This window comes from Mobula hypostoma, chromosome 1 (assembly GCF_963921235.1).
Source record: "Mobula hypostoma chromosome 1, sMobHyp1.1, whole genome shotgun sequence".
Taxonomy (NCBI): domain Eukaryota; kingdom Metazoa; phylum Chordata; class Chondrichthyes; order Myliobatiformes; family Myliobatidae; genus Mobula; species Mobula hypostoma.
Window position 1 is genome coordinate 84,281,747 of NC_086097.1, and position 13,464 is coordinate 84,295,210.

Here is a 13,464-nt window from a genome sequence, read left to right on the forward strand (position 1 = left end):
TTACTAAAGAGCATGTGTAATGTTCTCTTCCCCTCACGTGAAGGAACTTTGGAGCAGGATACGACCATTCAGCCCCTCGAGTCCGTTTGCTGTTTGAAGGCTGATCTTCACCTTCAACTCATTCACTTTTTTCATAATGTAATCTATTGAAAACAAAGCTGCTGTGCATCTTGAGAATGTCAGTGGATTCCCAACATCTGCAGCCTCTAAAATGGTGGAGTTGATGTCTCCAATAACCTTTGGATTGAGGGTTGTGTGCAGGATAGAATGGAATATCTCAAGTTTTTTATCCCTTAAGCAGACAAAATGACTGGATTTACCTTATGGAATATCCTTTTAACTCAAGCATCTCAGGGGAATCATCCTTTTAAAAAGTTCAAATGTTCAAAGGTACTTTTAGCGTCAGAGTATGATACAGAATGCCACCTGAAATTTGTACTCTTCACAGACATCCACGATGCAAAGAAACGCCATAAAACAAATTATAGAAACATGGAATCTCCAAAGACTGCCCCCTGCCATTCACACAAGCAGAAGCAAAAGCATTAACCCCCCCATGCAACTGTGCTAGCAGAATCACCCCCCCCCACCATGCAACCTTTTAATTTTCAGAAAGTGCACTTTAATTGTGCATCCATATTGAAGTATGGTGGTAAGTCAATGGAAAATGTGTTCCAACTGATGTCCAGCAAAGTTTCATCAAATCTTGCATAGGTGCCCCTTGTTGTTGATGCCCGACACCACCCAAGGATCCACTACACCCATTTGAGGGAGATAAGCTAGTGCTGGCAAATGGCACTCTCCTCAGTTTCAGTGCGTGCAACAGCTGTCCAAAGTCAGGAACACTCCTTGATGACTCTAGAATGGCTATTGAACTATTTCCTGCTTGCCAGATTTACACGAGCCCATGCTGCCTTTTGGCAAGTACGAAACAAGTGGTTTATAACCTGCTCGTCCATTCCCAATGATTGCAGAGAGTCCTGCTCCTGACCTAAGTTGCCCTCTGCTAACTCTGTACCACACATTGCACGTTTCCTTTTGAGCTGCCTCAGGGCATACATGGCTCTGATTCACTAATACAATCAATAACAGGGCTAAGTCCTCCTCCAGCTTTGCCCTCCCCGGTTTAGTGCTGTCTGTATTCAGCTGGGAAACAAGAGGCCAACTATTGAACTGTATTGCTTTACTCATCACCCGATATATCCGTCTTTCCCAAGTACTTGGGTTTCATATTCCATCCTGAATCATCCCTACGACCTTTACAAAATGGTTACAACATAATTAAACTGCACCGACGATTTTTCCAGCTCCTGCAACGTGAGTCACCCAAGTGGTTTCACTCACTGGGAGTCTGACAACTTTATTGGGAATCTGCTGAAGATTGGCGACATGAAAGCATCTCTCAGGCTCCCCATGTTTTTTTTTGTCGACTTAAAATGATTTGCTTAAGATGCAGGCTGTTGGAAAACAGTTTTGGCCACCTAGGCACACGGAAGTGTTGAAAGTTCTAGGGCGGAAAGCTGTTGTCTGGAAGAAAGTTGCAAGCTAGCTCCTGTCACTGCCATGGCAACGATCCATTTTTCAGACTTGACCGTCCTCGTTTCCACTAGGCAGGAATGTTTGTTATCACCTCTTTCCCATTGACAGATCCTGGATTTTGCCACTCACCTACATGATAAGAGCATTTTCCAGTGGCAGTTAACCTACTAGCTTGCACGCTTTGGAACGTGAGAGGAAACTGGACCGCCCAGCTGAAGCTTTCCTGGTCACAGAGGGAATGTGCATTCCCCACTGGAACTGAGACAGTAGCTGTATTACAAACATGAGAAAGTCTGCAGATGCTGGAAATCCAGAGCAACACACACAAAATGCTGGAGGAACGCAGCAGATTGGGCAGCATCTATGGAAATGAATACAGTCAACATTTTGGGCCGAAACCCTTTCTCAGGGCTGAAAAGGAAGGGGGAAGATGTCAGAATAGAAAGGTTGGGTGGGGGGGTGGATTTAGAAGGTGATAGGTGAAACAGGGTGGGTTGGAAAGAAGAAGGGCTGGAGAGGAAGGAATCTGATAAGAGAGGAGCGTGGACTATAGGAGAAAGGGAAGGTAGGAGGGGTCCCAGGGGAGGTGATAGGCAGGTGAGAAGAGATGAGAGGCCAGAGTAGGGAACAGAAGAAGAGGGGAGGGGGGAGGGAATTTTATTTTACCAGAAGGAGAAATCGATATTCATGCCATCAGGTTGGAGGCTACTCAGATGGAAATAAGCTGTTGCTCCTCCACCCTAAGGGCAACCTCATCATGGCACAAGAGGAGGCCATGGATCGACACATCGGAATGGGGATTGGCATTAAAAATGTTTGACTATTGGGAGGTTCTGCTTGTGGCGGATGGAGTGGAGGTGCTCGATGAAGCATTTCCCCCAATTTACAATGGTGTCACCAATGTAGAGGAGGTGGTATCGGGAGCATTGGACACAATAGATGACCCCAGCAGATTCGCAGGTGAAGTGTTGCCTCACCTGGAAGGACATTCATCTCGTCCTCCACCTCCATTCAGGACAATGTGGTGATTCAGTAAAAATTTAGGATATTATGAGCAGCTGACAGGGCAGATAGAGGGTAATTACTTCTATTGATTTTGAGGAGGGTGTTTGTGGTCTGTAGGGCATGGTCTCAAATTCTGAGTTGGGTTGTTGGGTGTGATAAAGAATCGGGTGTTTTAAGACTTAGATTTTAGGATTATATCCTAATTGTGCTGTAGAGGAAATAGACTTTTCCTTTGTAAGTGTCCAATTGAATCCATTTACCATTTCATTATTTTTCCTTAAAAAGCTTATGAGTTTTGACAGTGTGGCCAGATTCTGCTCTAATTCTAACTTCAAGCTTGCAGATGATTCCTTTGTAATGGGTCATAATTCAAATCATGGAGTACAGGAAGGATATTGAAAAACCTGTGACATGGTATCATGACAACAATCTTTCCCTCAATGTCAGCAAAACTAAAGAGGGAGTTATTGATTGGGGCAGTGCTGTAGTAGCCTGTCCTGGTTCAGTCATGTAGTTGCCATGGCCACGAAGGCTCTCCAGTGCCTCTACCTCCTCGGGAGGCTAAAGGAATTTGGCATGTTGCGCTTAGGCCCATTGATTCACCATAGAAGCCATCTTATCCAGATGCATTACGGGTTGATGAGGCAACTGTTGTGCCCTTAACCACAGGAAACTGCACAGTGTTCTGGGCATAGATCACTACATCTTAGAAAAATTGACCTTGTCTGTACTTCTCATTGCCTCAGCAAAGCAGCCAACATAATCAAAGAGTCCACTCACACCGGACTTCCCCCCCTTCTCATCTCACTCATCAGGCAGAAGACACAAAAGCCAGAGAGCATGTACCACCAGGCTCAAGGACAGCTTCTATCCCACTGTTATGAGACCATTGACTCGCTCCCTAGTACAATGACATGTATCCTTAACCTCGCAATCTACCTTGCTTTGACCTTGCACCTACTGTCTACCTGCGCTGCACTTACTCTGTAACTGTAACACTTTATTCTGCACTCTGTTATTGTTTTACACTGATGTCATGAAATGATCTGAATGACCAGTGTGCAAGACAAGTTTTTTATTGTACTTGGGTCCACGTGACAATAATAAACTACTACACCTTCCTCATAAAACCTTGTGAATTCTGCCACAGAAATCATTTCTAGTCAATGTTTTTTTTCTTGATCAAAGTCACAATGTTAATTCTAAGGACTTATGATTTTCACAATCTCTTACATGGAACCTGGCGGGATATCACTTGGCTTTCTAAATAGACAACATCCATAGAAACTTCTCGATTACATGAAGGGTCCCACCGAAGGGTGTTGGCCTGAAATGTCAACTGTACTCTTTTCCACAGTTGGTGCCTGGCCTGCTGAGTTCCTCCAGTATTTTGTGTGTTGCTTGGATTTCCAGCATCTGCAGATTTTCTCTTGTTTGTGTAAGTTCTCTATTGATATTGCTTGTGTTCACTTAAAAAATTGACTAACGGGACTTACCCATTGCAAATTCATGCTAGCTCATTGGTAAAATAATAGATCTCTAAGAGCTCAACAGTTTTCATTACAGATTTAAGTATATTTTCTTAATATTGAACTCTAAGGCCTGCAATTATGTATTATAAGGATCCCCAGGATGACTTCAGTTTGCCAATTTAAGTGGTACTATTTCTGATTCTAGACAACTTTGGAATATTATGTCTAAAACATCAGCAATTTCCCAAGTTATTACATAAAATAGCTCAAACAAGACCTTACTTACACGTACTGTCTGTTATGCTGCTGATGTTTAGGGCCACGATGAAGGTTCTCCATCTCTAGCAGCCTTCAGGGCTTCCTTCATCGTGTCAGTAGCTTCCTCTCAGTTTTCTCTATTAACACTCATTCAAGTCCCAGGTGGAGACTCTTAGGCATGCATCTATATAGTTCGAGTGCCTAAGACTTTTGCACAGAATTACAGTAATTTTATGTATTGTGTTGTATTGCTACTGCAAAAAAAAAATCAAATTTCATGACGTGTGAGAGAGGATGAACCTTATTTTGATATGGGTCTCTATTGTGGACTGAGAGTGGGAAGAAGGCAAGGAGAGGGGAATCAGGGAAGGAAAAGGGGAATGGAGAGGGGAGGGAGTGGGAAGAACCAGAGAGACATTCTGTAATGATCAATATACCAGTTGTTTGGAATCAAATGACCTTTGACTAGTGTCTCAGGGCTGGGGGTGTCTGCATCCGCACTACACCCCCCAACCGCTGGCACTCCTCTGCCACCTGTCCCACACCCCTCTTGCGGCACTCCACCCTTGCCATTCCCAACATGGACCACTCTTAGTCTGTCCTCTACCTTTTGACCTGTTCGACATAGGTGACCCTACTGAGATCCAAAGCATAAAGCCCTGACTGCAGCCAGCAAAACTCTCTGGGTCACTGAGGCACGCAAGCCTCTAACCCACGACAAGGTTGTGGTCCTCTTGGAGCAAATAGGATCTAGATCCGTTATTTTCATCATTAACATTTTCTTCAAAATTTGCCTGAATTCTCAAATTCTTCCTTTTGACTTTCAAATGTATTTGTAGAGCTGGTCTTGTGTCATCTTTTTGTACAGTGAAAACTACCTCAAAGCACTATTGTAGCAAATATTTCTGTAGCACTTATTATGAACCAAGATGGCATCACCGGTAGCTCTCTCCAGTAGGCTCATTTTTCCCTTCACAATAAATATGTTGATAAGTGCATTCAATTTTAATATTTCTTGCAATTTTCTTTTCATATTTTTCATATTTTTGTCATTATTTGGTGACCAGTGGTGTGCCTCAGAGATCTGTTCTAGGGCCCCTACTCTTTGTGATTTTTATAAATGACCTGGATGAAGAAGTGGAGGGATGGGTTAGTAAATTTGCTGATGACACAAAGGTTGGGGGTGCTGTGGATAGTGTGAAGAGCTGTCAGAGGTTACAGCGGGACATCGATAAGATGCAAAACTGGGCTGAGAAGTGGCAGATGGAGTTCAACCCAGATAAGTGTGAGGTGGTACATTTTGGTAGGTCAAATATGATAGCAAAATACAGCATTAATGGCAAGACTGTTGGCGGTGTGGAGGATCAGAGAGATCTTGGGGTCCGAGTCCATAGGACACTCAAAGCTGCTATGCAGGCTGACCCTGTGGTTAAGAAGGCGTACGGTGCATTGGCCTTCATCAATTGTGGGACTGACTTTAAGAGCCGAGAGGTAATTTTGCAGCTATGTAGGACCCTGGTCAGACACCACTTGGAGTACTGTGCTCAATTCTAGTCGCCTCACTACAGGAAGGATGTGGAAACCGTAGAAAGGGTGCAGAGGAGATTTACAAGGATGTTGCCTGGATGGGGAGCATGCCTTATGAGAATAGGTTAAGTGAACTCGGCCTTTTCTCCTTGGGGCAATGGAGGATGAGAGGTGACCTGATAGATGTGTACAAGATAATGAGAGGCATTGATTGTGTGGATAGTCATTTCAACCCTGAGTTTTTCCCCAGGGCTGAAATGGCTAGCATGAGAGGGCATAGTTTTTAGGTGCTTGGAAGTAGGTACAGAGGAGATGTAAGGGGTAAGTTTTTTTTACGCAGAGTGGTGAGTGCGTGGAATGGGCTGCCAGCAGCGGGTGGTAGAGGTGGAAATGATAGGGTCTTTTAAGAGACTTTTGGATAGGTACATGGAGCTTAGAAAAATAGAGGGCTATGGGTAAGCCTAGGTATCTCTAAGGTAAGGACATGTTGGGCACAGCTTTGTGGGCCGAAGGGCCTGTACTGTGCTGTAGGTTTTCTGTGTTTCTATGATTTGCTCTACCTTTTGTTGTTTTTACCAGACCTTCCAGATTCATGAGCTTCCATCTATTATTGTGTCAATGCACACATGTGTGCATAGTTTGTTTCTGTTTCTGACTTTCGTTAACCATGGTTAATTGGTTTCTGTTGAAGGAAAGTGGTCATGAGTTCAGAAATTCTCAAATGACTGTGGTGTATTGCAATTGGGTCTATTCTGGTTTGTTGGCATGCACTAACTATCGGTCAGAAACACGAGGCTGCACGTGCTGGAATACATTGCATGAAAGGTCTTGACCCGAAGTGTTGACTGTCCAGTTCCCTCCATTGATGCTGCATAACCTGCTCAATCCATCCAGTATTGTGTGTGTTTCTCTAATTGTCTGTTACTGGATGCTGGTAGGTTTTAGTCTGCTGTGTGGTGGAAATGAAGGTCCAGTATAGCAAAGGACACTAGTTGAAGATGGAGATTTAATGGATCTGAAATGGAGGTGGGACCCAATGGGCCTTTGACTCCCCTTCTCACCGAGTGTCGATCCCAGAGGCACACTCCAACCTCTGCTCTGCTTCTCTCGCGCTCGTGCCACATTCCGCAGGATTCTCATCCCATCTTCTCTTTGTGCAAGAGGAAATGGTAAAAGTGGATGCATTTGCAGTGTTGAAGAAAAATACTTTTTTGGACAGGTTTGTGGATAACAAAGGTGTGACTGGATGTGGGCCAAATGCAGGCAGATGGGGCTAACTTAGGCATGCACCTTGGTCGGCATGGATGAGTTGAGCCAAAGTGCCTGTGCTGCATAACTCTATGATTCTGTTAATATTCACAAGACCATTTGCCTGAAACCCTATTTTCTGTTCCCAGAATCCCTGTCTTGAGACTGTGCTTCGAGACTATGGTACTGACAATGCATCTGATATGGTACTCGGGATAAACCCCTCCCAGTACTGGATGGTCAAGGCCTACTCCAAGCAGCAGCACTCTTAAGCCTCCCTTTAAGCCTGGCAGCACTACTTGAGTCAACATCTTTTACTGTACACAATGAAAGGTGTTCGATTGTACACAATGGATTGAGAGAGAAGTGTGTTTTGTGATGAACACTTGCAATAGATTGAGGAGCAAAAGTAAGGTGATTTCTTGCCAACTTCCAGTCTAAGGATACCTCTAGCCATGTATTTTATTCTGCCATGTTCAGTGAGAACATTCTCCCCTCGTCATCCTGAAGTGGAGTCCTTATGGTGGGATTATGGTATCCCTGGCACTGCAACCCTCCAGTACCTCACTCAACAGCTCATGTCGATGTATGTCCCTTGACTAAAAAGGACTGGTGGTTGATTGCCCTCCCTGCCTCATGACTGTCCAGGTGCAAGCACGCAACGGGAACCTTGACCGTAGACCACCCATTTCCATTCGTCCCATTTTAATCCTGCCACATTCCCATCACCTGAGCATTTCCCCAAGATCTGAGCACTCAGCTACAAAAGAAGGAACTTACAGCTGCCCACAGTCACCTCCCAAAGCGTCTTTGGGACATTGGACGTGGAAAGGAGCCAAATTATCCTGCAGACAGCCCACTAGGTCACGGGGGACAATGTACAACGTGCACTCAGAGAGCACAGGAGGTCAGGGTTGAACCTCTGTTCCTGACATTGTGAGGCAGCAGCCTTACCAGCTGTGCAGCTTTGCCAGCCTCCATGTGTGTGCAACGTGTGCTAGCCTTGTCTGCAAGAGAAAGGCATGGAGTTATTGGTGTAAATGGCATCGAATTTAACTTAAAAGCAGTGAAGAAGAGGACTGAAAATTGGGATGTTCACAGTGGTAGCGTTGAAGAGCTGTTTAATTCACAGGAGAATTGTAGAGCTGCAGGTGACTACAGAGAGGGAGTTTGGTACTGACCATGAGGACACGTTAGCTGTAGTTCCAAGCTGATTTCATTTTGAAGTTCCCTTTCCTGCGCCACAACCCTCCCCCACCTGCCGTTAAATCTGTCCAGACCTGTCAACGTGCAAACCTGATGCCTCAGTAACTGAAGTGACCCTTTTGTCTGAACAGGTGCAGTGCCACACATTCACAGGGTATTGTTGGTGTGTTACTCCCGATGGAAAACCAGTGAGTGGATCTTCGGTTAAAAATCAAACACCAGTGTGTTCAGGTACTGTGCAATTGCTGGAGAGTTCACCGTCACTTATTCAAGGAATGATGGATATCTGTGTACGCTTACGTTTGCATTGGTAAACTCAGAACAGGCCCCATTCAGAGTGACGCAAAGTCCATTTCAATTGATCTATGCATTTATCTTTTCCTCTGTAATGATTTTAACTTTCACTTGTATGGATGTTCTAGTGTTCCTGCTTTTAAAGAGTGGAGAACCATTGTTGGCTGATTCTAATTTCTTCAGTCGTTAAACTCTTTCAGTGGGTTTTTACCGTACACAGCATGGCAGCAGCTGTCATGAGATACTCTGGAGGAACCAGTTTTGTGCTGCCATGCAGCGTATAAGGTATAATGCTCAGGATTGAGTATTTCCACTCATACTGTGTAATAACTGGTGTTTATAGCTATAAGGTTTGTCCCACAATATACAAAATGATTTTCGTTTACTTTCTTTGCCCCATCACCCTTCATACTTAAGCCTCAACACCTTAGGTTAGCAAAATCCTAACAATTCCAGCTTTAGAATTAGCAGCTGTTCCAAATTTCAGCCACCGATTGTGTGTAGAAATATTTCTTAACTTGGTTCCTGAAAGCCGAGGTCTCATTTTTCGCTCGAATGCCATCTGGTCCTCCTGGAGATGTTGGAAAAGTTAGGTGAGTTTCCTTGGAGGGCTGATAGGTGTAAGATATGCACTGAGAGGTATAGATCAAGAGGATAGAAGAAATCGATTCCTTCTGATTAATGAGTAAGTATTTATTTATTTGGAGATTCAGCACGCTAACAGGCCCAATGAGCCCACACCACTCAATTACACTCATGTGACCAATTAATTTACTAGCCTGTATGTCTGTGAAATGTGGCAGAAAGCCAGATCACATGCAGGAAACCCATGAAGTTACGGAGAAGACCGTGCAAACTCCTTACAGACAGCAGCGGAATTGAACCTAGTGCTGAAATGGCGTTTTGCCAGCGCCATGCTCCCGTGCTGTCCCACAAGTAAGACCAGACTCCACCTGGGTGTACCAGTGAACTGACCACAGCTCTGCTGAAATTATGTAAAGGTTACTGGTCCAAGGTCATTGGCAGAGGATCTGCTGGAGGAAGTGAGGGGAGACATTTCATTCATTGTACTTGTAGAGCGTATTTCAGACACTTTAAGAGTAATTGTGGAATGAGGAATTTACAGCTTTGCAGAGAAAAGTGGTCTTGTGGGATGATGCATGGTTATTCCTTTATCCATTGCAGGGATGATGAGCTGAACAGATATCGCTACCTGTTAGCAAATGAATAAAACAAAAAAGCTTATGAACCAGAAAAAAAACACACATCTTGAAATAGTGGGAAAAAGTATTTAGCAGAGCTGCTGATAACAGTCAGTGCTGGAAGTGTTTGACTATGGATTGAATGTCTTTGGCAAACTGTTGACTTCCTTCCTGCTTCAGTTTATTGAAGACATATTTGGCTTTTCTACATATAGTATTTAACAGAGCTTTTTAAAAAGAATAAACAAGATGTGGCAATTGCATTGTGAGACCGTGATACAGGAACCTCTTCACTCATCTTAATGGCAATATTCACTTTTTTAAGGTATAATGGTTATATTAATATCCCTTGTGAAGAAGGGGAGGAAATGTGATGTAGAAGTGTTACTCACCCCCAGATCAGTTCTGACAATGTTATTAAGGATCCTAAGGAACACCCCTAGGACTTCTCAAAGTGAGCATTGAAAGGTTTTGAAATATATTAGATCCTCTACTGATTTTTAAACACAGGTTTTTTTTTATCGAGTACTAATTCTCTCCTTTGAGTTTAGTTTGCATGTGGGTGAGGATTATGATGTCCTCGGTTTATTCTTCCTCTGTTTTGCTGCCTCTGCATATGAAGTTGATCTTTTTTTTTTAATTTCAAAGGTTCAGTAACTGACAAGCCCTCAGGCCCCAGCAGTTCAGGCAGAAAAGGTGAGTTGAACTTCTTTGATTTGTTTCAGTGTTTCCTTCTCCTGTCCACTTACAATGCATGCTCAGGTGCTCTTTAGACTGTTGTGCAAGAAGGAGGAGTTTTGCTGCTCTTAGCACACAGTGGCAGCAGACTGGTGTTCCTTCCCTGTATGGTGGCTCTCTTAGTGGAACGTAACTGTTGGTTGTATGATTTTGATGTATGTGTGTGGCCTGACTTCAGTACCTGGCAGAGAGGCCTCTGGGTAGCCAATTCATTCGTATCTGGACTGTAATTTGGATTATTGGGTTATTCCTGCATGGAATACAGGCAGTCCCCAAGTTACGAACAACTCATACTTACGAACAGAGGAAGGAGAATGTCGTCCGCCATTTTAAGTCCGATCACGGCGCTGCCCGCCATTTTAAGTCGTTGCCGTTAATACTGTGTTGAGTGCGTAACTTTGTATCTGGCTTAAATTTTTCCTAGCAAGATTCACCCTGACCACCCCCCCCCCACCTTTTCCAGTCAGCACCGCCCCCACTTATCCCATTTAACCTGTCTCAGTGTGGGTGGACTTTAGGACCCGGGGGAGCTCAGGTCAGGACCCACCGCCCGTGGCTACTGCTGAATCCGCAGTGTTTCTGTTCCGTTGATGGAAAATGATCACAATTGAAAATAAAGTGGAAATAATAAAGCCATCGGAAAGAGGTGAAACGCCATCGGTCATCGGAAAAGCGTTAAGCTACAGTCGGTCAACGATTGGAACAATTTTAAAGGATAAAGGATAAAGTGAGAATAATGGAGCATATGAAAGGCCCTGTCCCAATGAAAGCTACAATTATTACTAAGCAACGCACTGATTTAAGTATTGCAATACATATGTTTCTTAAGTGTTTTATATGCATAGAAAGGTAAAATATATACTATATACTAAGACAAACGTTTGACTGACGCTAAATAATACCAGATGTGCCTTTTCCAACTTACGTACAAATCTGACAAAGAGGGACTCAGGAACGGAACTTGTTCGTAACCTGGGGATTGCCTGTACAGCACAGTGTGTGGTGAAATGAGTTTGAAATGAATCATGTGAATGTGAGTGTGAGTGTACATACTGTGTAAGTGTCTGTTTCTATATTAGCATAGTTTTAATAATTGCCAGGGAATTGGTTCCTTTTACTATGGTCAGAAGCACCATGTGACCAGAAATGTTTGGTGTTTGTCATCTGACAGAACACAGGTGAAGTCCTCTGAGAAATGTTGGGAATATAAATAAAATAAAACTCTTGCTGAGCTGGATGGTCATCTGCCTCGGTGCAGGTTGTAAATTTGTCCCTCGGTGTGGGGAAGTGCTTTGAGGGTGAGGGGGAGGAGAATTAAAAAAACTGTTAGTGCTTATCCCAGACAATCAGATCCGACAGCTGGATTGTAGTAACTGCTCTCAGATGTAAGCAGGTGACTGGTTCGGTGGAATTCATCGAGTTCCAATAGCTCCCGATGATACTGTATTAAGGGATAGTAGAGCTAACTGTTGCAGATGGGATCAGACATTTTGAAGAGAACGCAGACCATTTGTACGGATTGTCAACTCTCTTCTTGCATGAACCAGTTACCAATTTTGTTCAGTAGTGCTGGTGTAGGTGTGCTGAGTTGAATATCGTACTTTGGCATGTCCAAAAAGGTCAACCTGAATGAGAGAACCGAGCCAACTGGAGAGTCAAAACTTAAGAGCAGAGGTTGTCTTTCCCTGTCAGTGGCGGGGTTGAATCCACCACTCTCTTGTATCAGCAACATTGAGTAGGAAGTGAACTGGCATCGTTCCCTCCATAAATGTATCCACGTATCCTGCTTCCGTTGAAACCATCACTGGCCGATTCTATTTCCTTCAGTTGTTAAACTCTTTCGGTACGTTGTTAACGCGTACAGTAGCAGCTAACATGAGAAGCTGTGGAGGACCCAATTTTGTTCTGCCATGCAGCGTATAAGGTAAAATGATTGACAATAGCAGTACATTGCTCAGACCATTTAATTTCCCTGATTGGCTATATGTTGATGGCAGGTAGACTGCAGGCAAGGAAAGCAATGGGAAATAACGGTGCTACCCTCTCCAAGAAAAGGATTTGCCACAGATTGTCGCAATACACAAACATGACCTTTTTTCTGTTTGCTTGCACAGAGAAGATGGGCGGAAGATCCTGTTTCTTTTTCCATATTCTGTTGCACAATTCCCTGCATTGAGGCACAATGAAGGAATTGATGGCTCATCCACATCTGAATCAACTTACAGTCATTTATTATTTTTCCAAGCTTGATTTAACATTTGCCTCACTACCCTAAAGTTCTGCCCTCCTATAACTATCTTGATTCATTGAGGTTGAATTGAATAATTGCAGCCCCACTGGTTTTGACACCTGCCATCTATAGCTTATTATTATTGGACAATTTAGTCTCTGCTTGTGATCAAAATTGGCCTCTTAATAATCTTATTGCACAGAACAAGGTAACTTAGATCAATGCCCCTTTGGCCTGCTGCTTTCTCCTTTCCCTTAATCCTGCTATTCCCCAACCCCACCAAAGGATATGTTCAAAACCTTTTGAAACTAAATTTGTATTCACCACATTTAAAGCACACTTATACCACAGCTGGTCCCTTTGGGCATTGTCTTAGCCGATGTTTAAATGCTATGTTGTTGATCCTCATCTTGTAAAGATGAAAGCTGGAAAAGAACCGGACAACAGCTCGTTTTGTGGTCAAAATGAAGAAAATTATCAAGGACCCCAGATGTTGTTCCCGTCTCCAGTTCTCGGCCGGGTTTTGTAAAGGTTGTTAATAATTTCCACATGCTGCTGCTGTAGCACAGACAAAATACGGGAGAGCGAGACACAGGGCAGGGAAAGTAAGGAAGTGTCAGACAATTCAAAGTACAAAGTAAATTTATTACCTAAGTACATGTATGTCACCATATACAACCCTGAGATTCACTTTCTTGTGACCATAGTCAATAAATCCATAATAGAATAATAACCATAATAGAAT

The 13,464-nt window shown here is 43.5% G+C and overlaps 1 protein-coding gene across 3 annotated transcripts in view; it reads left to right on the plus strand.

Annotated features, from left to right (window-relative positions):
* Positions 1 to 13,464, plus strand: part of smoc1 (SPARC related modular calcium binding 1) — a 248,922-nt gene that overhangs the window by 51,655 nt on the left and 183,803 nt on the right. For all 3 annotated transcript variants that reach the window (XM_063052100.1, XM_063052091.1, XM_063052109.1), the window contains exons 4-5: positions 8,387 to 8,486; positions 10,400 to 10,447. In XM_063052100.1, coding sequence (XP_062908170.1) covers positions 8,387 to 8,486; positions 10,400 to 10,447 — 148 coding nt within the window. The remainder of the gene's footprint in view (positions 1 to 8,386; positions 8,487 to 10,399; positions 10,448 to 13,464) is intronic.